Raw genomic sequence first — 26,548 nt, 5'->3', positions numbered from 1 at the left:
AAGTTCGAAATCCTCTACTTTGGGAACTCAGGCTACGTTCAAGGTTTATGACTTCATAATAAACTTATTCACTTTTCAGCTGCTTATCCTCAAAATGTTCCGATCAAGAAAACTTTGAAAGTGCACGAGCGATAGCCTTTAGTGAACCACCTATGCTTCAAGTAGGTTGATAAGACTTTGGAATACCCCAAAATAAATTAGTCCTTATTTAAATGCAGTTAAGTCAAGCAAAAGCCATAGCTATCAGTGAACCACAAATACCAGAGCTATTCTTCGAAAACGAGTGTTTGGCAGAACATAATAGATTGCGAGCCCGACATGGATGTCCACCCCTTCAACTGAATTACGGACTCTGTCGTTTTGCTGGTGAATGGGCTCAAGTAGGATAACGCTTTCAATTAAATTACATTTTGACACATATACATTGCTTCAACACAGTACCTCGCTGATCACAATGAATTTCGACATCGGCCAAATAACCAATTCGGTGAGAACTTGTACTGGGCTTCAGGGTCAAATGTGACTGGCGAGGATGTTGTGGACAACTGGTATAATGAAATAAAATTCTACGATTTTGACCATCCAGGATTTTCCGAGAAAACGGGACACTTTACTCAGGTGGTATGGAAGTCCTCGAGGAGGCTGGGAGTTGCAATTGCAAGGAGGTAATGGATTTTGAAGATATAAGAGAAAGCGAATATCTTATTGACAATTGGAAATAGGGGCTCTTCAACCTGGGTAGTTGCCAATTATGATCCACCAGGCAATTATAGCGGTCAGTTCAAAGATAACGTACCACGTCCAAGATTTTAGATGTGGGAGTTCGAGAGGCATAATTACTACTCAATAATACAATAAAACATACTGTATTTTATATTCATGATTTTGTCACTATAAAGATAATATACCCTTTCATAAATCGAATAGCGTAAACATATTTTTCTACATGAATTTTCAATCACCTATAAAACAATTATGGGGTTGTAATAGTGTGAATATCCTTCCATTCGTCCTGATCCAGGCTGCTTACATCGAGAGAAGTACGTGTGAATAATTAGATGATATATGTGTATCTGGACAATAGAGGTCGGTAAGGATACGTGTTCATTTGACACTTCACTGTTTGGAAGGAGGCACGTAGACATTCGTTCAAAAGTATCCCTAGAACATAATGCTCCGGTAGGAGAGAACTCGGCTATTGTATGATTCTAATGCCACTTTTGGCTGCTTAGTTAAGGGGCTAACTTTCATTTTCCTTAGAGCTCACATTATTCTACTATCTGACAAGCACAACACACAACAAATCATTCGCGATATAGTAAGAGCCACTAGGCTGCTACGCAATAAGGTGAGGGAAGAAGACAAAAGATAGTGAGAAAACGCTAAAACGATTCCCTCGAAAGTACGCAGCCATCGCTGGTGATAACGTAGACCAACGGATAAATAAAAGAGTGCAAGGGCCCAAAAAGTAACAAAACAGTTCTGTTGGCTACCTACCTCGGTGGGGCGCAAATAGTGTTCGAAGTGCTAATGCTGGCTAACGAGCCGATCTCTGATTGGAAAAATCGTGACAGTTGAGCTAAGGTCAAGCCAAGGAAGGCTAAATATAACAAGAAAAAAATTCTCTCCAAGGCAATTGTTCTCTCCTTGAACACAGGACTGCCGGAAGTGAGGAGACCTGTCAAGAGCAAACCTCCATAACAATTCTCCGCATTAAAGTAAGAACGTTTCTGAACGAGGTGCAGTAATGCATGTTCAAAAGCTGAGGATTCCCTTCTAGTGCAAGGGCCTCAAGAAGGTAACTGCTAAAGTGAAGAGAAGAGTAGTTGAAGTTGCAAAATTTGCAAAAGGTATTTATTGTCGGTGTCAATAAGGCATATGGTGCTCAGAAGGCAACAATTTGGCCGCCAACAGAGGGAGCGGATAAGCTCCAGGATATTTTGCGCACAGTTTAGATGGAAATGGTTCCTCTAAAGCTTCTCAACCAATTTTGAAAGTTACGAAGAGAAAAATTATTTTACCAGAGATTGTGAAACGGGTTCGTAGCACGTGTTAAGCAAACCCGGAAGCGGTAAGTGTTTTGAGTTCAAAAAGACATAAATTATAGGGTGCATACGAATCATTTGTAAAAAAATCGCTAATACGAAAAGGGTGAAAATTATATCCTATTTAAAACCGTCAGTATTTTAAACGTAAGCCAGGCTAAAACTAATTTTTTTGCTTGGAATATGGGTTCGTCCAGGGCAGAGGTGAATCAGCATCTGATGACCTCCATCTACCCTGGACCAAACCGTTAGTCATCTTTCTTTCCACTTTTTGAATACATGGATGCTATGCCCAAAATGAGGAGTCCGTGGACCAAAAAAGTAAGAGTAAGTTGCTCCCTATATGGTCCGGTCCAACATTAAGTAGGTGTGGACTTAGAATCCCTCATATCCCAAAAAAAGATACAGAGATGGGTTGTTTGATGTAGCATATATTACATCTGTTATTTCCGCAGTTCTTAGGAAACCCGGTTTAATGTTTTCTGCTTCTCTTCTGGGATATAGATCATCTACGCAGTTAAACTGTGCTTCAGTTTCATTATCACCATACTTAATGCTATACAAGTGATAAGCCACAGCACAGGGACAAACACGAGGCGAACATAGACACCCATGACAACCGGGATTTGAACCCAGAGTAGTGGGATTGAGACGCTGACGCTCTCAGACATCAACCACAGCGCTGTCACTGGTTCATGGTATTGTATCTGGGAAAATGCAGATTTTTCTGCTACGACGTTACAAAGTTTAAGCCGCTTCAACAAAAAATACTCAAAGAGCTGCCAAATTACTTAAAATGAGACGATAATGATAAAAGGAACTGAGTAAACTTCCTATGAACTGGTTCAGTTGCAGAGAGATCACAATCATAATAAATAGAAACAAGTCGGAATACCGGAAGCTCGCGCTTCGGGTATAAAGGTTTTGTGTTCATCTTATGTAAGAGACGCACATTTTTCTGTCCGTATATAGTTACAAATCCAACATAATCCTTCATATTTTTCCAAACTACGAGACATACGTACATATTAGAGCCATAGATATCACGCTCACCCTAAACAAACAAACTGCCTATTACCCACTGTACACATATATGCACGTATCTAAATTTATCGTACCCATATTTTCGATTTACGTCTTATATCTAACTGAATTAGGCACTACCCGCAAAGTTCATTAGCACGCATATATTATATACCTACATACACACATGTCTGGTTGACAAATAACTAAAAAACTAAAACAAAATAATTGTCTGCGACCCAATTCAGAAGAATTCATTTCGTTGTGGTATTGACGAATTGATATGTGATGATGACGTCACGCGGGTTGTAGAGTGCACGAAATTCACAAAAAATTGTAAAGTTTCACCCCCTATAACTTTGTTAATAATAGTTGGATTTTATTCAAACCTGACCAAACTATGCATTATATTCTTCGTTACACACATGCCAAATTTTGTACTTCTGAGATGAACATAAGGGGGGTGCCGGGTAAATTTCTAAAATGTGGAAATATACCATTATTAACTTTATTTGTGCAGATATCGGAACCGAATATATTTCGAGGCCTAGATTTCGTAGAGATGCACCACTGTGATTTTTTTCAGATTTTTCGGTTGGATAGGTTCTGAGAACGAGACCTGTTACACTTTTTGTGGGTCATATTTTGAACCCTCACTCCCCTATGTTTCATCTAATATCAAATATTGAACCAGATTCGAAAAGTACTAATTGAGACCTTTCATTTGATACCCTACATGGCTACATTCTGTGGAAAAAAAATTTGCACTCTCCTTTCACATGTACGGGGAGCCCCCTTAAACTTAACACAAGATGGCGCCACTTATTGCATGTAAAGGGATCACCAGATTACATACTCTCACCAATTTTCATGACAATCGGTCTAGCCGTTTCCGAATAAATCGGGTGTGACAGACAGACAGACAGACAGACAGACAGACAGACAGACAGACGGACAGACGGACAGACAGACACCGTCTCGATTCTAATAAGGTTTTGTTTCACACAAAACCTTAAAAAGGGCGAAATAGTGTAGTGAATATAAGCAAATGAGAGAGATAAAAGATAAAAAGATAAAAACAGACATGCCCCAAGTTCGACTGAGGATCTCGACGTAATGATCAGCGCTTGATGTCAAATGTCACATCGATATCCTTGCAATTCTAGCAATCAATGGAAAAGCTAATCAAACAAGAGAGATTTGTAGCTCTGATCAAGGGAACAAGTGGTTCATGAAATATCGGTAATTGCAAGCTTAATAAATATTACCGCCGAATGGATACCATTTGCCTTATCCATATTTATTCCAAATAATTTAATTGCTAGAAATTATAAAGATTATACTTAATACTTACTTAATCTATAACGCGTCCTTTACAATGATTTAGTGGATTGAGAAGTGGCCAAAAGACTATCGTCAAAAAGTGCAGCCCCACCGCAGCGTCTGTCTGCACTAACTAGACTCGGCAATGTTAGGGATCTTTTTGATATTTTAGTTTCTCATGTGATTATGAAAGTGTAATTCAATTCTACAGAACCGAAGGTACCAAAACCTGAAATAGAAAAAAGATTTCGTGCGAAGTTGAAAATGCAAAAATTAAACAAGTCGGGAAACCGGAACCTTGACGCTTCAGGAATAAAAGTTTTTGTGTTTCCCTATGTGAGAAGTATAACGCAGTTCTCCATTTGCTGACAGCAATGACTGGAGATATTTAAATTGCTCAGTGCTAGCAGCTTCAATAACCTGTCCAGAACTGAAGAAACTAAATATCTCGGGTCAATGCTATCAGCCAATGGAGAACTGTGTTATGAAATGGATTCACGCATTAAAGTAATATGGATGAAGTCACGTTCCACAACTGGTGTTCTTTGTGATCGATGTATCAACAAACGTCTCAAATCTAAAATTTACCGCGATGTCACCTGTCCTGTCGTTCTCTATGGTTCCGAGTGCTGGCTGACAATAAAAAAAGAAATGAACGGCGTCTTGCGGTAATGGAGACGATTCAGTGGGAAAATCCGCGATGGATCACATCCTCAGTAAATGTCTCTTCTTCCTCAGATTTTTAGAATATTCAGCCTTTCTAGTTCCCACTCTTGTCTGGTATATGGAGGCCATAAATATGGAAGATGCCCCTTTTTGTTGTTGTTTGGTCTGATGCTTCATCTTCAGGACATCTGTTAGCTGTGGTTATTACGGTACCCATTTCCCCCTTATTGGTATTATGGTGGGCTTTGTTATGGATGGCTTCAGTATTCACTCTCATCTGATTGTCAGAGGGGGTATTAGGCGGTGTTGTAATTCGAGCCCGGCGCACTATGCCAACGAGATAATGATCCCCTCATATGTTCTGACGGCGTTCAATCAATACGGGTTCAATTTGGTTGAAAGAGGTCTCGTCTCGAGAAACCTATATATATTTGTGGACCGCTTCCGCGCAAATCAGCTACTTCCAACAACCATTTCCTCAGATACTGCTAACTGATCCGCAGTCCGTTATCATTTGTGTTTTTATGTAAACTATGGGAGCCTCCCTTCCTACTTGGCCATTTAAATCTCCATGTATGATTTTGATATCATACTGGGGCAGGCTTCGAGGATCCGTTCAACTGCCTCATAGAAGGTATCCTTTTCCGACTCTTCAGTCTCCTTTGTAGGGGCGTGGACGTTAATGAGACTTGTATTTTTAAATTAGCCTCAGAAACGTAGAGAGCTAGACTTTCGCTTATGTTTTCAAAACCGATAATAGTAGGTTTTATTTGTTGCGTGACTAGGAAACCTACTCCGGGCAAATGGTCTACTGAATGGCCGCTATAATATATGGTGTAGTAGCTCTTCTCCATGAAACCGGTCCCTGTCTAACGCATCAGCCTTATATTGGGACAGGGTATCGACTACATGCTCAGCAGCATTCGGTCTGTATAGGGAGTGCACATTATATGAGAAAATGCGCAAATCGTTATTTCGTTTTCGCTGTTGGTTTCGTCGTTGTGTTGTCAATCCAGTCCGAGGCTTCTTTTGTGTCTTCGTAAGAAGTTGTTTTCCGTGTAGGGTTGTCAGCCCTTCCCAACCCCCAACTTGGAAGACCAGTTGGTACAATTTGGAAATACACGCATGTTATACCAAAAGTGGAAGCCATCATTTTTATTGCTTGTGTGCTAATAGGGAAGTGAACTTGATCTCCAAATTGGTCTTAGCAGTACTTATTACTTAACCTACTTGACTTCCCAACTTCTCCCTTGCTGGGTGTAGTCACCTCTCCTTCAACCTCTCCTAGCCATCCTCAGTCTTGCGGAGATGCGCCTGTCTACTTTGAGTGCCGCACGGGGTCTCCGTTTTTTGTTGTTAGGTTTTTTTTTATATAATCCTTTATTACAGATGTAGTTATTTGAATTTCACGAATATAAGGTTTAGGAGGTCCGTCGTGTCAGTGTCTCCTGTAGCACGAAAAGGTCAATCATATTCACTGAAACGACCAGGTGTCAGCTAGGTTCCGTTCGGAGTGGCCAGTCAGCTCCCCTGGAAACTATCCAATAGGTGCGGTTTGCATAACACCTTGGATAGGGGGAGGTGTTTATCGACTCTTCAGTATAGGTCGAGTGGTCGATAGCATAGAAACCTTTTTTTGCTTCTAGGGATTTTGCGACCAAATGAATTCTAGCATAATGTGACCAATGTAAGACGAAAGTCAGTTAAGGGAGGGAAGGCTTGAATTCACATAGCACTTTCAGTTTCCTATAAAAATAAATATTACCTCATCATCGGAAAACAACAAACAAATAGTAAAAAAACAAAATTGCTCGAAAGACTAAGATGAATAAGTTGATGAAGAAAGTTGAGTTTCCTTAGTATTAAATTTCACCACTAATTCAAAGTAGAGTCTTCGCCGGATTAAAGCTAATATCTTCCTTCCTTCTTTTCAGTGGCATCAAAAAATTATTTCCCACGTTAACATTCAATCGTTTTTAAGGTTTTGTGTAAAACAAAAATCGGTTTACTGTCTTTCTCTCTGTCTGTCCGTCACACGCATTTTTCTCGGAGACTGTAGCAGCGATTGACACCAAATTCATTCGAAAGGTAGGAACTGTGAACACTCACGCATACAGTGAGTTACATCCTTTTACGTTGAATTTAAGGGGAGGTCCCCATACATGCAAAAGGGGGTATACATTTTTTTACCAAATATAGTCATGTGGGGTATCAAATGAAAGGTCTCCATTAGTACTTTCCGAAGCTGGTCTTAGTTTTGACATTTTTGGGAAAGGTGGGGAGTTCGGGGGGTCGAAAGTCAACATTTATTGAACGGAGCCATTCTCAGAAACTGCTTAATCGAAAAATCTGAAAAACTCAAGAGTTTGCCAGTATATGGGGGCTAGGTTCGGAAATACCTTCTATACCGATATCCCTTCAAATAAAGTTAATAATAGTATATTGCTATAATTTTCAGTAATTGGTTGCAGAACCCCCCTTAAATTCATCCACCACGAAATATAGGCTATACTATAGAGCTTGATCCTACCAAGTTTGGTGGAAATAGCACTATTACTAACAAAGTTATAATAGGTCAAATTTGTCACTTATTTGGAAATTCAAGATTTTTAATGTCAATACCACCCGAAAGTGGATATTCTCACATAATATATGCGTATATTATGTTTTAGATACTAATGGGACAAATTCACACTCAAATGTCTTTATAAAAGAAATACACAAAACCTTTCATACCTGGAGCGAGTAGTTTTCGGTTTCCCGACTTGTTATATTTCCAAAAAATCCGCAGCAATGGACTCAACAACTTTCCAATGCATATGGCCAGCAAGCAAATATTATATCACCTTCACTATCGTTTCGTTTTTCTAATGAAATATAATTTGCTCTTCAATTATGGATTGTGTTAACAAGTACGTGCCATACAGTACTAAGTTTGCTACTCCAGACGCTGATATGAACTCAAGACGTTTATGATGGATTAAATTGCTCTTCATATTGCAAAAGATATTATTCTCTGCATATTTTCCACGGAATTTCAGGTAAATTGTGAACATCGGAGAAGAGTATCTTTTTTCCCATTTCCAGCTTTTGCGCAGTGATCAATAGAATCGTGACAAAAAATGTGGCAGCAGACCAAAAAGTATCTTTCTTCCACACCTTTAATACATCAGAGCTAACGACTTTAGAATGAGCCCCACCAAACGGAAATCCGCTGAGCAACACCAAATAATTAGTGCAATTACGCGGAGTTCATTCCACTCAGATACTTCAAGTTCAATGTTGTTAAATATGAGCACCCAAGGTTACTTTTTTACTCTCCCTTGATATTCTGCTTGACCACAATGGGGATCGCAATTTGCACACAAAGCATATGTACACATTCACACGTACTGTATCTGATCCCACTATCTATTTTGTGCCACTTTTTAGTAATCACTCAAGATTCTACTGGAGTTTGTTGACATTGCATAATTTGAATAGAAGTTTCGTTCGCACCCAAGGGAATGTGCTGATGGCGTGCGTAATGAATGTTTAATTAAATTAATTGCGATATTCTGATAAGGCCCACAAACCGTGACCTGCCTCAAAGAATGAATACCAGCGCACGCTGATAAGTTGTTTTCGATGAAATCATCCGCTACTGGTCGCAGAATGTAAACAATTCCAACAAAAATAGATAAATTTGGTGGCGTTCCCGATAAGGTGATAACGCCAGTACTGTCTATAATGAAAACTCTGATAATTTGGAATGATCAATAATTTGGCCAATAATATTTGATATCGATTTATGATATCGAAAATAACAACATTTTTTAATGAAAGGTCATTGGGAAACAGCATTTTTTTGGTACTACTCACAGTTTGCTCAATTTTAGAGTGTTTCAATGAATCATAGGCAACCTTGAGACTTTCTTTTGCCGAGATAAATAATTTTATCGGCTTCTTTCTTCACGATTAAAAACGTTTGATAAACGAAAAGGAAGGTGTTCGACGGACGAGGGAAATTATAGATTCGAATTCAATTGCGCTCTAAATTTCTGATTCGTAGAAATAAGTGTTCCTCGGCGATTACAGTGGAGATGAATTTACTATAGATACATAGCTAGAAATTCAATGGCTCCTAATTAACAAAGAAACCTATTTATTGGCGTTGCTCTTGCCGCATTCGAATTATTTCCGCAAATAGAGAAGGCATAAGAAACAGTAATCATATAGTGCCGATCTGTTCATGAACTTTCTTTTCAGATTGTGCATAGGCGGGTGCTTGATCATCTCTTTGCGTGGACTAAAATGGCTATGGGAAGGATACCTAGAAACTAGAACCACAATGGAAGACTAGTGAAGAAGTAAACTTGCGGTGCAGGGGCATGGAACCCCAGTGTCGGTGGCTTATGGGAGTGAGCAAGCGGTCGAAGGATAGTATAGGTCCCAGGGCGAAATGTTGATAATTACCCACGATGGAGCATAAAACCTGGGAAACGCCTGCTGAACCAGCACCAACAGCTCTACTACCAAACCCTATCTCCACTATACGTGGTAATCGCTGCGAGTTATTTCTTAATGAAAAACTGCAGACGGAGAAGGATAAAGGGGAGTCTCCCGTGCCTAAACACGGGACAAATTGTACCAACTGGTCCTCCAGGTTGGCTGTTGGATATGACCGACAACCCTTCACGGAAAACTGACGTTACGAAACCTCAGACAGGATGATTTTGCAACGATGAACCCGGCAACGAAAGCGGAATAACGATCTGCGCATTTTCTCATGGACCATGCACTCCCCGTACAGACCGAATGCTGTTCAGCAGCCAGCCAATACCCTGTCCTAATGTATGGTAGATGCAACAGCGTTGCAAGGGATGCGTTGAACACGGACCGGTTTCTTGGAGAAGGGGCACTACACCCATATATTATAGTGGTCATCCAAAAAACCACGAACTTGGAGTAGGTTTCCTAGTCAGACAAAACAAGCGAGAAACCGGAAACTGGGTGCTTCAGAAATGAAAGGTTTTGTGTATTTCTTTTATAAAGACATTTGAGTGAGCATTTGTCCCAGTACGTAGCACGTAATATATGCATATATTATGGGAGAATATTCGCTTCCAGTCTTGAATTTTCAAAGAAGCGGTAACTTTGACCTATTATAACTTTGTTAGTAATAGTGCGATTTCCACCAAACTTGGTAGGATCATGCTCTAGATATACCCTACATTCGTGGTGCTAGAATGAACTTAAGGGTGGTCTTACAACCAATTACTAAAAATTATAGTAATATATTATTATTAACTTTATTTGGAGATTAATAGACCATTAGCTTAATCCCAACTACAATTTTTATTTTATTATGTATATATATTTCGGGAGCAACTTACTCCCTTCATCAGTACAAAGCTAAATTAGCTTCATCAGTACAAAGCTAATTTAGCTTTGTACTGATGAAGGGAGTAAGTTGCTCTCGAAATAGCTAATTTAGCTTTGTACTGATGAAGGGAGTAAGTTGCTCCCGAAATATATATACATAATAAAATAAAAATTGTAGTTGGGATTAAGCTAATGGTCTATTAATTTTAGACTTAACTACAAACAGAAGACGACATCTAACATTTTATTTGGAGAGATATCGGTATGTAGGCTATTTCTGAGCCTAGGCACCATATAGTGGCAGCCTCTTGATTTTTTTTTAAATTGTTAGGTTGGGTAGTTTCTGAGAATGGGTCCATTAATAAATGATCACTTTCGACACCCCGCACTCCCCGCCTGTCCAACAAATGTCAAAACTAAGGCCAGTACTCACCGAGACCTTTCATTTGATACCCCACATGACTATATTTGATGAAAAAAAATGTACCCTCCCCTTTTGCATATATGAGGAAACCCCTTAAATTTAATGTAGAATTATGTAACTCACTGTAATTTGGTGTGAATCGCTACAACCATCTCCGAGAAAAATGCGTGTGACGGACAAATAGATAAACAGAAAGATAGACAGACAGACTGTAAACCAATTTGAATAAGGTTTTGTTTTAAAAAAAAATTAAAAATTTAATCTGCTGATATTGGCTTGGAAGACAAAAGCGAACGGCTATGCACTCTGCGCTTACGAGGCAAATTTAAAGATATAAGTCTCATTCACTTTCACATCCCTACAGAGGAGACTACAGAGTCTGAGAAGGTTACCTTCTACGAGGCGGTAGAACGCTCCCATAATTTACATTAGAAATACAAATGATAACGGACTGCGGATTATTCAGTTAGCAGTGTCGCACGAATTGGTTGTTGGAATTACCTGGTTTGCGCAGAAAGCAGAACCGGAGTACTAGCTCGTTGGTACAGTGGTCCGGGCAGGAGCTACACCACCTAGAGTCCCTCTGACCATCAGGTGAAAGTAAATACTGAAGCCATTCCAAACAAAGCCCTCTGTAACACCTATAAAAGGGAAATGGATGCCGCAATAAACGCAGCTAACAGATGTCCTGGAGATGAAGCATCAACAAATGATCTTCACAATCATCATGGAGAGCATTATGATTAATACGGCCACAAGCACACTTTGCCATAGCCGGAAAAAAAGTCGGAACGGCTGGTTCGACGATGAATGTAAGCTAGCGAAGGAACAGAAGAATGTTGCAGAACGAGCAATGCTGCACCTTCAAAGAACGCGGGCACGCACTCTTGACAGAAAAAGGAAGCCTGGGAGAACCAACAAGTCCGTGAATTCGAGAAACATAGGGAGCAATCACACTAGGCGTAAAAGTTTTATCAACAAGTCAGTAGGATGAAGCCTTATACACCTCGACGCTCATCCTGCCGAAACAAAGATGGAATTCTGATTTCCGACAGAATGGGCATATCCGAGCGATGGGTTGAGTACTTTGATGAACTGCTCAGCAACCAAAATATCGGCGATTTGGAGGTCCTGCCAATTGAAAATGACGAACGAATGCTGTGACCACCAAGCACGGAAGAAACAGTCGGTGCAATCCATCAGCTCAAAAATCATAAGTCTCCAGGAGCAATGGAATTTCTGCCAAACTGATTAAATATGGAGGCAACCAATTACACCAAGCGGTTCAACAACTTGTGCTCAAAATCAAAATCAAAATCAAATCAATGCGTGACGATTGCCAAAAAGTCATTATCTGCCTAGTATATAAAAAGGGAAGTATAACGCATCTATAAGATATTCTCGGCTATCTTGTTAAGCCGGATAGCCCCATGCTCCCAGAATGTCATTGATCCATACCAAAGACACTTCATTACAGGCAAATCAGCCGCAGATCAGATTTTATCTCTGCGGCAAGCAACTGCAAAACTGCTGGAATATGACCACCAATTGCGTCATCTTTGTTTTCATTGACTACAAGGCCACCTATGATAGCATGCCATTGTAAAATTGGACATGCCCATGAGATAATTCAGTATGAGAGTCAAATTGATAAGACTGACTAGAATGACCAATGCACGAATAAAATTGGTTGGATCACTCCCCAGACCATTCAACATCAACAGTGTTCTAAGAAAAGGGAATGCTCAATTATGCGTCCTTTTTGACCTGGCCCTGGAAAAGGTGATCCGCGATGCAGATGTCAATACAAGGGGCACCATCCTCTTCAAGTTCACACAACTTCTGTGCTAACGATATTGACATCCATATTGAGCAGGCGACAGTTGGCTCGAGATCTGCACAATAAGGAAGATCAAACGAAACACATGATGGTACATGATTTTCCAGCTGTTTCATTTTTTTGAGGCGCACATTTTGAGTCCCCACTCTCCTGCGTTCCACCCGTTACCAAAGAAGTTCTAATTAAGTCCTTTAATTTGATAGTCCACGTGAGTATATTTTGTGCATGTGCATGTAAAGGGATGTACAGACCACACGTTCTCACCAAATTCCATGAAAATCGGTTCAGTCGTTTCCCAGTAGATCGGTGGTGAAAATGTGGGGACGAAGGTCATATCTTCAAGGAGTGCAAGATGCCTAAATGTATACTATGCAAGGGGAAAAAGGGCGTCGACTGTCGGCCCGTTGCAGGCAACAGCAGATGCACAGTGCTTAGAAGAGTCTTGGATGCAGTACAGGAATGACGTTGATACATCCATAGCACAGGAGACGCTGATCAGAACAAACATAGATCATATATTTTCGCGACGTCCTTTTCTGTGTCCGAACCTGAGATCCAGTAACCTAGTCGTAGCCAAACTGGAGCAGGCAGGGGCAGAGAATGGGTATATTTCCTAGACTTACATGGCTCACGGCCGATCAGCTCCACTAGAAGAACTACAACATTTGACCAGCACCATAGCAACAAAGAAAACCAACATGCTGATAGGCTGAGTCGCAAGGCTTTGGGGCAACTCGGAAGTCCACGGGAGGGGTTTGCCATTCTTTGATTTTATTATTAATACGAATGCATCGTTGTATAAAAGTGGCTGTACACCAACCTTCCTCTGTCCCAACCCGGAGAACTGTGACATTATCATCCTACTAACCGATTAGGGAATTCTTAGGGTGGAGAACTGGAGAGTGTCTGACCAGAAATCCCAGATCCCACTCAGATCATTATTGGATACCTTTCAGTCTAGATCTCGCTACAAAGGTCTCTAAATCTTTCATAGGCTCCAGGAGGAATGACTTCAGTAGGAGGAATTGGTCAAATAAACAAAAAAAAACTCTCCGTTGTGCAAATTGCCTAGATTGGCATCACAGACGAACTGGAGTTGAAGGTTGGGGCTCTGGAAATAGCGGTCGATACCGCCTTTAAAGTTTTGTGCTCTACTAAATACAGCAAGAAGATACTGTCACTGTGGTGGAATGAAGATTTCTCTACCCTCAGGAAGCTGACCACGTAAATCTTCAACATTTGCTACAGGCACAAATATTGGCAACCATACAATGCCTGAAGAAGTTCAAGTCGGCTATCAAGACTGCCAAGAGGTCTTGGTTGGACTATTATCAGAGCACTGAAAGCACCAGCGAGCCTTGAGACTCAGTAAGATTCTCCCCATGGATCATAGAAGCCAAGAAGTTGGAAGACTCCTAGACGTAATCTTCTGTTAAGAACTTGGAGCTAGTGGTTCAAACGCATTTTCCCACCAGCAAAGAGGACTTTGAGTCAGAGCCTTGCTTCGAGAGTATGCAGCCATCCCAACCGTGCGAGACTATTAAATCCGTAATTAACGAGGATAAGATTGGCTGGGCTATAAAGAGCTTCTCCGCATATAAGCTTCCGGGTCCAATCATGCCACAGAAGCAGCAGGAGTCGAGATTTAGTTGGTTGTATCTCTTTAGGATACGTACCACAGTCTTGGAGACGTGCACGAGGGATTTTCATACCGGAAGCGGGCAGTCGCGGCCGTGAGTTCGCGAAGGACTTTCGAACGATCAGCCACACCTCTTTCGTGTTGAAGACCCGAGAGCGCGCCCTGAACCTCCACTTAAGGGCGATTATGGAGAGAACCCCTATCTGTAGCTCCCAGCATGCCTACCTCAAAGGCAAATCCAAATCCAAATCCCCAAACCGGGCCTGTTATGTGGTGGCAGGCTTTGAGCAAATAGTACAATAAAACGAAGCTTGATAAGATCCAAAGAACCGCATGCTCAGGCGCTACTGGGGCTCTGCAGTCCTGCCTGGCAAATGCTCTCAATGTATTACTGCATCTTCCCTCCCTAGACCTTCACATTAAATCCAGTATTCTTCACCGACGGATGGTCTGTGGAGTCGGTGCGGAGGTTTTCTTGTATATTCGAGTCGTATGGTCTTCCAGGTTACGCCGATGTATTCCAAGCGGACGTGCTGGATATGCTGGAAGCCTTGCTGGGGCAGCGTAACATAGTTATTCTAGCCTACAGCCAAGCGCTCATTAAGGCTTTGTACTCAGCGATGACATCCTGCAGACTGGTGAGGTAGTGCAAAAACGCGCTGGACCTTGTGGGTGGTACGCTGTAGATCATTCACCACTGGATCCCTGGTTATAGGAACGCTGAGGGGAATAAGCGGGCTGACGGATTGGCCAGGCGGTCTGCTCTTGGCAGTCCTTCGATGGGTATAGTCCGTGTTTCGCTGGCGACTGTCAAAGGCGGAATCTACTTGCACTACTTAGTAGTCGCGGACTTCAGAAGGGGCAGTCTCACCACCTGTGTCAGGGAGGATTTGGTCAGTTTATAATAAAACCCGATCACTATAGCTCCTGTGCCAGACGCGTGTAAATACATACAATATTACGACCGTCTGCACGGAGCACTGGCCTATATGGGACCATGCCGCCAGGCTCAGCAAACCCTACAATTAGCGTTGCAGAAGCGGCGAAGCTCTGGCATACGGACACTGAGTAAACCATTCTTTGGGGATTTCAGAGAGATTTTTAGCTGCAAGGTGGGAGAGCTGCTTTCCTTCGTGAATACTACGGGCTGGCTCTGAAGATCTGAGCCGGCTGGACTTCGCCCTGTTCTCATAACAGCAGTCACGGTCTTAGGAGTTTGTGGCATCAAAACGGGACACCACAGTGTTAGTTGTCCAACAAAACAAGAAGCTGCTTCCTCTTCATTGCAAAGCCTGAATATTGGGTTTTCATTATAGTTCTCCATCGAGGGCAAATCTTTCCTCCTTCTCAGAAAAGCGTATACATCCGAAAGGTTCTTCGGAGGAACAGCATCTCTGCATGAAAAGTATGAATGTCACAGGAGACGATTTCACTTTCTTTGTGGAAATTTGAAAATAAATACTGATTTGATTCATTCAACACATCAAGGCCCTATGACTTTTCAGCTTTATAAATGGGGACAACTGTACGTAAGGTCAGGACACACCTTGGTTATTCAACAGAATAAAACGGTTAAGTGGAAATTTGTGCCATTGCCGCCTTTATTCTCGCCAATAAACCCAGAATTCTGAAGAACATTCCATTCCAATTGTTAATTTATGTTACTACGATTAAATCATGCTCACGTTACTCATTCGGGGATTCATTTAAACAATCACCAATTTCATAATTGGCGGTTACATGTCGATTTATTGCGGGCTCTGATAAGGTGTGTCATCTGCGATAGGGGATGCATTGAACAATCACGAAAAGCCGGTAACAATGAAAGTGTTTTTATTTGGCGAACGCATGTACATACAAGTATCTGTACGCAAATATTATAAACAAACAATGCAAGTAGCTAATTCTGTAAACATTAAATTCGTTTCAAGTTAGATTCGGTTTACGCTTAGTAAAATTTCAAGAGTTTATCGCAGTTAAGGAAGCGTACGTGATTCATACGCAAAATACTCGTAGAACGTTCGACATGTTTCCTGGTGTGAAAACCACAAAAAAACTATATCGATCGTGGGTTAATGGGAACATTGCTCATTGTTGATATCATTTTGTGTGCTGCCATTGAAAATTCTTATCGAAATCGGTTAGTTTCCCATTTTATCGTAGGAAGTGCGGGCCATCCGTCTAAGATAGCCAACTATTGTGATTCTACTAAATTCCAGATACTCTTGTCAGTTTGGCGTCAAAAATCTTCAGTATTAAGTGCTAAAGTGCAATAGTAAGGAAATTCTTGTGAATAATTACTCCCCGGAAACTGTCCTGATTTTAAATAGTGGTAGCAGCAGTGCGTGGGTTTTATCAGCATCTTTTCGATAATGGGGTAAGATGCGATGTTAATGAGATTTTCTTGTACTTCCCCCATTTGTGAACTCCAGGAAAAGATGATGTTTTCTTTAAAGTTCTTGTAATATTTCCCTAAAAAAGTGTTACGTGAATAATTTGAAGTTTTCCACCGAATAATAAAACTCCTTAAGTTGAAATTGAAATTCCAGAACTGTGGTCTGGACTGTAATTTACAAAAACATCCAGTAATAAGCGATGGGAATTTAGGCTCTACATTTCTTCCATGTTGGTTGCTTTTCACAATTAACTGAAAAATACAAACGAATGCCAAGAAATAAAAAGGATATGGTTTCTAGGCTAGGCTGCCCTTAGGATCGCATGCACTTCAGCTTGAATTATATATGGTTTCCATTCACCCCTTTGTGGAGGTATATATGGGTTACCTGAAATGCCCTTCAGTTCCCCCCACGACTTCCCGAGACGCTCGCAGTCCTCCTCTACTGCTCCACGCTAAGTGCACTTGGGGCCACCCATTCGTCTACCATCTTGGGAGAGTGAGATTTAACTACATGGCGCAGCTGGCAATGCCATTGTCCACCCTCGGTAATGTGTAACCTATCTAGTGTCGCCTCCATCCTTCGGTCACAGTTCTTTCGAGTGTCAAGCCAGTGCTCAGAGCATGGTGTTCCTTCGAGATGCTGTCAGGATGGTACGACACAGAAAGGTATTGACAAAAGCTTGGGGTTTTTCATGTACCATTCCTATAAAGCAACGCAGAAAGAACACTAACACAGAACAGTCTCAACTTGATCTTAGTGTTGAGTTAATTGCGTTTCCAGATTTTGGACACGGGGGCGAAAGCGGATTTTGCGCTGTTAGCGTATCGGAAAACATCCAAGCAGTACCACTGTCGGCTGAAACCACGCTTCCTGTATATACAAAGTAATTGACGCGTTCGATGCCCTGGCCATTAATGCAAATATGGGGAGTGCGTTGATTCGTCAGACTGAGAACCTGCGTTTTGCTGGTGTTTACTTTCAGTCCAACTCTACTTGGCTCTTTTCCCAAATGCAGAGCCATTTGGCCAAGGTTCATGACCTGGTGAGGGAGCCAGCAGATATCATCACCGTAGTGGAGATGTTTGAGGAAAGATGTCATCATCTATGGAATACCTCCTATTCTTCCGGACAAGAACGTCAACGTTACCGATAACAAGAAAAAATAATATCGGTGATAGGATGCAAACTCGTTTTGGGCCTCAAAATCCTCCGAGATTTTACTTCGGTGCACTACGTGACATTATGGGCCATCATATATTACTCTGATAATGGATTTTATTTTCCCCGAAATGCCAATTCTGCGTAGAGCAGCTCAGACAAAATTTCTATTCACGCTATCGAAAGCTTTATCGAAATCGATGAAATGCACGTAAATCAGGAGAATTTGGGGTAGAAACTAGCCTGCTCTCTGTCGATCAGGGTTTCGAGATGTTTTTTGATGTGTTCCAGGATTATTTCAGCTGTTGTCTTTGCAACAGTAGAAGCACGCAGATACCCCTCCAATTGTCGCCCTCTGAACGGGTATCTTTCTGGGAGAGGCCTTGGATTCTAAGATTTCCGTATGAGTAGAATTAGCAGCAATAAATAACTCTACGAGGAGACCGTCAAGCCAAGGGGCTTTCCTCCGTTTAAGTGCGTTGATGGCCGAAATAATTTCTCTTCTACTTGGAAGAACAGTCCGTACCCGCATGTTACTCTACTGTGTCATCCACCAGAGGAGAAACCTTACCGGATGTGATATATTTAAGAACCGTGGTGCAATTGTTCATTATCGTGGATGAGAAGTCGACCATTGACGCAAGACCATCTAAAGACTTGCAACCACAAGCAAGCTCTTTCGCGATGCGGTATGCATTTCTGAAATCATTAAGATCTGCGGCATTTTCCACTTCCCTGACCAGCGCAATAGCAAATTCTTTCTTGTCACAGCGTACAAAACACTGAACTTCTCGCGATTTCGCGCGTCACGCCCGCCATCATTCGCAGCGGCCAGAACAGCCTTCAATCCCTAAGGTACATTGATCCGCTTCCACAATTCTGCAGTCAGCTTCCCAACCCTGCGAAAAGTGACGAAAGCAATACGCAAGTGACTATTAGATGATGATTCAATTAGAGGCGGATGTCCGCGCCTCTCTAGATACTCACATCCAGAAGACAACTCCTACATCTACTGCTTATCGCGAAGTGGTTGATCTGATTGCTCGTACGGCGTCGGTCAGTCAAAAATGACCTTAGGCAGGCTTAGTGCTCGAATGATTTGCCACCAATGACGAGGTGGAGGAAGCTGCAGAAATTTTCGAACTCCCCACCAATAGCATTGCAGTCGCAAGACCGTGTTTCCCCATAACATATCCGAGCAAGGTGTTCTCAGAGCCCACCATGGGAAGTAGATTATCCATCACGATCACAATGTCATCTAAAGGGACCTCCCCTGAACTGCATTTAATTGCAGATAGAACATCCTTCTCCACTATGTCTTCGTGGATGCATAATACTATACAATTGTGATGCTCCTTAACCTGGATCGGAATCTTGCAGTCAGAAGTGTGTCACAAACGGGCTTCCAGGTCAAAAGAGCGTACCTTGCGGTAGCCGTTAAAACCAACCCGATACCGGATTCGCGTCTGCTACTACTTGGCTTTGCAGAGTATAAAAGCACACTGCCACAAGATAGGTAGTAGTATTCTCCAGAATCGCACTATTTTACTTCTCTTAGGCTCAGATTGTTCAGCTTATATGCCTGGAATTCGCGCTCAAGTTGAAGGGAGAAAGAATTCTGAGGACGCTCACAACCGTTGTCGAAGAGCGAGCGTATATTCCAGACACCAATCAGTTCGTTTCTGTGAGGTCAGTTCCTACCTGAAGCATTGTTGACGTTTCGGGAATGGCGAAATTTCAAATTTTCAGGTTGCTATCCCACAAATTTCTATCTATTTTAGTCACCTCTTATGACAAGCAGGGAAGACTTTGAGTGTATTCTTAAGCCCCACCTCACAGGGTAGCCTAAAATGCCGTTGTATATTCACCCCAGGGAATATCTCGTTCCAGAACCCTATTCAGTTTTCAAACCAGGTGTAGAGGACCTCAGTATATCCTGTCATGCATTCTCCAGGTTCGTCCCAGCTTTCTACGTTTAAGGTGAACTACAGATCCTTCAAGAAACAACTGTATGAGGATCCGAAAATCAGATGGCATTGCGAAAACTGGATTGAGTTCTTCCAATGCTTTATGCCCTTCACCACCATTTTCTCCCCATAGATCTTATCTCTATCTCTTATCTCTTATCTCTATCTAGCCCTGTAAATTGATTAATGCATTTAGAGCTATCCAAATTACTATCTGAGGGCTAATTCCCCATGTCGTGGCAAAGGTTTACCTGCACAGTCCAAAAGGTCTGAGGTCTCGCTTCATCTTTATCTCTACCTATATACTCCTAAGAAGTTGCTTGGCTAGGATAACTCCCAGATTCCTTACTTCTTCAGAAATCCCTCATCTCTGGAAGGCAACCATTCTCTTTCCTCCCTATTGTAAATGATACCATTATGGCCCAGTGTTAATCAAATTAACGGCACGTTGTATATTTCTACACACCGTTCCGACATCCCTCCCAGAAACTAGCACAGTCTTGTCATCCCCATAGGCTTGGACATATATTTGCAGATTTTACAGTTGAGATAGTAGTGTGTCGATCAACATACCACGGGAATAGATTCACTTAATTAAAGTTTCATGAACAAAAGACCCCCGAGAGTTTTCTGCATTGCCCACCAGCATGAGAGATATTGCCGCTGAGAACAGGGCCCTAATAGCCGCTGTTTTTCGGTCAGAATTGCTATGCTGCGCTTGGGGCTTGAATCATGCCCTAGCCTCGACAGGCTTCCAATATCACCAGTGCTTTCGCTTGGAGTACGACTCGAATACACTGTGTATATCCGAGAAAACTTTCAAACCGTCTCCACAGATCATCTTTGATCCTTCGGTGAAGAATATTAGGTCATAGCCTGGCAACACGCCGCAGGTCTTCCACTCTCTCCTGGCTGGAAAGTCCACACCAAAGTTTCTCGTGAAGTTCGGCTTGCCTGTGGTGTAGTACGTGGAGAACGTTCAGACTTTCCGAGGTACTTGCACCTTACAACGTATTTAAAGTGGAGGACAAGGGGAGGAGGTGTTTGAGTGCACTGAGATTCTGTAGCATATGCACACATGGTTCTTTGAATCCTATTAAGGTTCATTCTATTGTACCTTTTGTCCAGAGAGTGCTACCATACAATAGATGTGTGGCGTACCACAACTGTGTACATCCAGAAAACCATCTTCGACTGGAGATCCGAGACCCGGGACAATGATTCTGTTGCAGGCATAGAAAGCATACAGGCCTCCTTAATCCTCAGTTCTATGTTCAATCTCCAATTTAGGTTACCTTTGAGATAGGCATTCTGGAACTTAGGGAAAGGCATTCTCTCCCTAAATGCTCTTAAGTGGATGTCCATGACGCGCTCCAGGGTCTTCGACACGAAAGAGGAGGGGCTTATTGGTTGAAAGTCCTTCGCGGACTCACGGCCGCGCCAGCCCGCTTTTGGTATGAAAACCACTCGTGCGTGTCTCCAAAACTGTGGTACCTATCGTAAAAACAGCTCCGGTAAATCTCAACAAGTCAGCTTCTGTAGCATGACTGGCAATGTGCCATCTGGGCCCGGAGATGTGCGGAGAAGCTGTTTATAGCCCAACCGACCTTATCCTCGGTAATTTCTGATTTGATAGTCTCACACAGCTGGGGTGCAAGACTCTGACTCACAGTTCCTCTAGTTGGCGGGAAAGGCTTCAAGGTCTCACCAGAAGATTCCATCCAGGAACCTTGGAAGCTTGTCCTTGTCCATGCGAATCTTCGGCAAACAGATGTGAGCGACCGATCTCCTGGGAATCTCGTCGTAGGGACTTTGAGCTTTACAGCCTCCCAGGCGTCGCTGATCTTAGCCACGCACGAACGGAGAAAATTCCTGGAGAATTGGTCTTTGCATGCTACAACGTGGAACCCACGGGCCACCTGAGAGGAATCAAGGCGAGGGATGGATCCCGTGTGCTCCCTTTGGCGTCCAGGAGTTGCTCAATGACCGCAAACTGGCCTCAACACTGGTCCACACCTCCGGCGCTAGTTTGCCGTTGGTGAAATTGCCGTTCACCAGCGCCACACCTAAAAGACTCCTGGCTCGTGGTCCATCGGCTGGCTGTTACAACTTAATTTTCTCCAGAGGTTGCTTAGCGTCCGAGTCTTGCCCACTCTGCTCCGACCTCGTCTTGAGATCGATTGCGTTTCACAGCGGTGGAGTTTGCCTTCTGGTCGTCTGCTAGGCGTTTGCTATTATATCCCCCAACAATAATCGCCTAGTATTTAGCGAGGTCCTTTTCATCTCGCTCGTCAACAGTACCGGCGTCCTTATTCTTAATAATCTTGCTGAGAATATGCATGGCTTTCTGGTATTGGCTCTTGAGTAGGATGCAAGTAGCCCTTCGCTTCCGGCGGTTTCCGGTGACCGACATGACGTTCTTGTCTTTACGTTTGAAGGATCGCCCAATGTCGAAGGTTTCGGGTTAGGAGTACTATCTCTGGCACTCGCTGCACCCAGCTTGACGGCATTGGATTCCAACCTGGAAACCACTAATCTGTCTGCCGCTTCGCTCCGGGGCGGGGCGAGTTGGATTCCTATGTTTGGCTTCAGCACAACGTGCTGCGCTCGACGGCTCCCGTCTCCTGACTGAATGCTAGCAGCTCGTTGTCTGCCTGTTACCACCACTTCTTCTTCACTCGCCGGTTTGTTTTCTTTTTCTTTATAGTTGACCTCATGTCATAGTCCCATGAGTAGTCCGAGAAAAATGTGCACCCTGGTTAGCTCAGCCACCAGGGTAAGAGTTTTATTTGAAAATAAAGGTGCCCATGGTAGTCAGAGTTTGCATACTAAAGATCAAGCTCCTCATTGGCCACGTAGCCCTCGGCATATGCTGTTTCACTTTGGTTTCGGGTCTTATTTGCACCTTTTCCAGTGCAGGGAGGACGATCCCCGACTATTTCTTCGGCTCATCCCCTGCCAGATTTACTTGTCCCTAATACATGACTAGCAGACAAGCAGATCCTCGTGAGTTGAATGAGCCTATTCCCAGCCTGGCCCTACACACCCTTGGCCCGCCCGATGACGGTTTCCAGAGGCCACCGCGAGGAGATCTTGAGAGGACTAGCCGAATTACACAACTCTAACCTGAAGCCTAATCAGACCAGGCTGCCAAGGCAGCTAGAGTATACTGGTTGTACTGCAGTGACCGCTCAACCATGCCAATTACCTCATAGAGAATGATTTCTGTGGGTTTGTCTTGAGGTCGGCGTGGAGTTGTACCCAACGTAAAAAGGTTGGAAGGAGAGCGTCTTCGATGAAACGGTTATATAATTTGCGATAATGAGAACTCAATACCCAAGATTGACCTGAACGTCGAATTCAGTGGGGAACAACCATAATGCCAACGAAGCAACGATGGCTTCATAAGCTAGATGTTGACTTTGGAGCCCCTTGACCTCGACTGGACCAAGTCTACGAATTCTATCTAGACTCGCTCGCTCCAGTACTTAACGGGATAACGGCCAAGGAAAAGAGGAAGTGTCAAGGAGGCCAGAATGCAGAATCATGTCTGGATGTCACATCGCGGATCAGGGAACATCGTAGTATTTAGAGTCTACTTTCAGGGTGGATTTTTAGTTGCAAAAAGAGCGTTTCAAAAGTTTTTTTATCTTTATTCTAAGAAACGCCCTTAATTTTTTTCAGTTGTCTTCCAACCAAGCGCCGTGATGCGGTTAATAAGGAGTACTCAGACCCTGTTTGCGAGGTACGTAATATATTTTAAAAAAGTTTAGACTACTTAAACGTATCTATTTTTGTAGACAACAAAGCGACCAGAGATCAGCAAACCGGCAATAGAAGCGTCGAAATTCGAAGCTGAGTGTTTGGATGAACATAACCGACTTCGAGCGCGACATGGATGTCCCCCACTTCAACTGGATCGCAACATGTGTCGGTATGCGGACGATTGGGCCCGAGTAAGTCTACCGAATTTAGTCAATCATAATTTGTACACCTTTCGATAAAATTATGTATTCCTAATCGAAATAGACACTAGCCCAAAGGAGCGAGATTCAACATCGACCTAATAACAAATATGGCGAAAATCTGTACTGGGCTTCAGGATCGGAGGTCAGCGGGAAGGATTGTGTCCAGTCATGGTACAATGAAATCAAAGACTACAGGTTTGGAAACGGAGGTTTCTCCATGAAAACAGGGCACTTTACGCAGGTAGTGTGGAAATCGTCCTCGAAGCTCGGCATTGCTATTCAAAAAAGGTAATATAAATTGGAATATTATCATTCGATCCTGGTGTCTAATATTTTTTATATTTCTAAACAGGGGTCCCAGCACTTGGGTTGTTGCCAATTATGACCCGCCAGGCAATTACAGCGGCCAATATAGAGAAAATGTACCACCACCGAGGGGCTAGCTTTTAAGTTGATGCTCCCGTGAAAATTTCAGGACCAAAAAGACATGCCAAAAGACATTAGGATACCCATCTTTGCTTTAAGTTGTATTATATCATAGGACCAAATAACTGGTTTCCGCAAAACTGGAAAATCTTTTGTAAAAAATTCCAGTAAAGATTTCTTCATAGTTTTGCCGGTTATTCCAAAATATACGGTTGGTAACGACCCCTCCGATATCCCTAGAACGTATAAGCGCTGAATTTTTTAATCAGTGAAATAGTGGAGTGCTATCGGCGGATTTATGCAGTAATCTCTTTGAGTTAATTTTCTTTATAGGCTTATTTTGTGTTTTTCATGTATAAATGAAAGTTTGGCTATAAAGTATTTTTAATAAACTCAGAAAACTGCGACAGTTTCATTAAAATCTGACAGATATCCCTGACGAATTATTTACTGAGTAGCTACTTCGTTTGTGAAACAAGTGACCTAGATGCGTCGGAATTGGCATTTTTGCATTTCCAATTTTTTTAGAATCATTTTTATCTGTTTTCGGGAGCTTTCAAATGTCAAGTCAATACTCTTAAGAGAAAAAAAGTTTTAACTCTTTTGAAAAATAGTGCGTTATGTTTTTATCTGAAGAGAGGCTGAAACTATTTCGAAGCCAATGTTTGGAGCAACATAATTACTATCGAAGTTTGCATGGCTGCCCGCCCCTGCAGCTTAACCCCAAGCTCAATGCCTCTGCTAATTACTGGGCCAATGTGAGTTTTATTACTTAGTCAAGTGTCATGTATCTCCGATTCTGAATTGGTCCTTCAACATCAGGTTGACCATCTCCTCCATTTACTTCCAGCACATATCTAGATGCAACGTCCTGATGTTCTCAGAGAGTGATCAATATGGACAAACTGTACACAAGAGCTATAACTGCAACATATCCGGAAGGCAGCCAGTGACAGCTTGGTACCACACAATCCAGTACTTTTGCTTTGGAGCACCTTCCTACAATCCAAGGGCACGTAACTTCATTCAGGTGATCTGGAAGAGCACCACGGATTTGGGGGTAGGGGTTGCAATTAGGGACAATGTTATTTGGATTGTCGCGCACTATCGTCCTGGCATGCGCCCTTGTTCGGTACGGGCTAATGTTCCACCAAGGCTGGATCGTCCGCGACTATGGCCGGCCCTTTGTTGGTTTGAAAATACGAAAGTGGAACTTTTAATGAAAATATTGTTGCAAGTCCTACTGGAAATGATTGAATACGCATTTGCGTAAAGCCAGGGGGGATGGAATTTGATTTTTGAATATTTAAAATTTAACGTAATTTTTTATTTACCATTTTGACAATGTTCACGTTTTTCCTAGGATAGCATCAGTAAGACTGTAATTTTATAGATTCGTTTACGACCCATTATCAAAGGACAAGGTAGAGTCCATATATTAATAGTTATTAAAGTTAATGCCAGAATAATAGCTTTAGCAATGAATAGAATAAATGCGATCCTAGAGAAACGGATTCCTCTTTTTCAATTAGTGAGTTTTTCATTGTATGTCCTTCGATGTCATCTTCTCGCTATCTCCGGCCTCTTTCTGTCATTTGGAAGGAAGAACTCTCCGGAAAAAACGCTGGTTCAAGTATGACCAACCATTAAGATTACAAAAACGTACACCAATGATAATTATAGGACAAACGGTTTCGTCCAGGGTAGAGGCAACTCGTCAGACGCTGCCTCACCTCTGCCCTGGGAGCAGCGTGACCGTGAGTGGCATCGGATGGAAAACACTCATTTATATGTTTTGGAAAACACGCCAAGGGTGCGAATTATATCCAATAGAAACCGATAGTTTGAGCCTGAGCTGGCTAAAACTAAATTAATTGTCTAGGATAAGTGAGGGATCCTAAGTTTGGATATAATTCGCACCCTTGGCGTGTTTTCCTAAACATATAAATGAGTGTTTTCCATCCGATGCCACTCACGGTCACGCTGCTCCCAGGGCAGAGGTGAGGCAGCGTCTGACGAGTTGCCTCTGCCCTGGACGAAACCGTTTGCCCTATAATTTTTAATGCTTGGATGCCATGCCCCAAACGAGGGATCCGCGGACCAAAGAAACGTGGGAGTAAGTTGCTCTCCATTTGGTCCGGTCCAACAACAAGTGGTTGTGGGCTTAGGATCCCTCACTTATCCTAAACAATTAGTACACCAATGTCTCCATCAGACGAAGGTACACCTCAGCAATACTAATCACCAGGCATCGGTGGGCTACCTGAAAAAAGATCTGCAACCCGGAGAGGCTTTCAGGAAAGTTC

General features: G+C 42.5%; 2 protein-coding genes across 2 annotated transcripts in view; both read left to right on the top strand.

Moving 5' to 3' along the window:
- The window catches only part of LOC119646851, a 34,111-nt gene extending 9,439 nt beyond the window's left edge, over positions 1–24,672 (top strand). The window contains exons 5-13 of the mRNA XM_038047472.1: positions 80–161; positions 219–380; positions 439–665; positions 723–792; positions 16,544–16,599; positions 23,533–23,593; positions 23,649–23,804; positions 23,878–24,104; positions 24,169–24,672. Of these exons, the coding sequence (XP_037903400.1) occupies positions 80–161; positions 219–380; positions 439–665; positions 723–792; positions 16,544–16,599; positions 23,533–23,593; positions 23,649–23,804; positions 23,878–24,104; positions 24,169–24,259 (1,132 nt within the window). The 3' untranslated portion in view covers positions 24,260–24,672. The remainder of the gene's footprint in view (positions 1–79; positions 162–218; positions 381–438; positions 666–722; positions 793–16,543; positions 16,600–23,532; positions 23,594–23,648; positions 23,805–23,877; positions 24,105–24,168) is intronic.
- Positions 24,673–24,720: 48 nt separating this feature from the next.
- Positions 24,721–25,770, top strand: LOC119661530 (Golgi-associated plant pathogenesis-related protein 1-like). Its single transcript, XM_038070908.1, has 2 exons — positions 24,721–25,000; positions 25,093–25,770. The coding sequence occupies exons 1-2, from the start codon at positions 24,863–24,865 to the stop codon at positions 25,513–25,515; spliced, it is 561 nt and encodes a 186-aa protein (XP_037926836.1). The 5' UTR covers positions 24,721–24,862; the 3' UTR covers positions 25,516–25,770.
- Positions 25,771–26,548: the final 778 nt, after the last annotated feature.

Source organism: Hermetia illucens, chromosome 1 (genome assembly GCF_905115235.1).
Source record: "Hermetia illucens chromosome 1, iHerIll2.2.curated.20191125, whole genome shotgun sequence".
In the NCBI taxonomy this organism is placed as follows: Eukaryota; Metazoa; Arthropoda; class Insecta; order Diptera; family Stratiomyidae; genus Hermetia; species Hermetia illucens.
The sequence above is the reverse complement of the archived record's forward strand: the minus strand, read 5'-3'. Positions and strand labels throughout refer to the sequence as shown.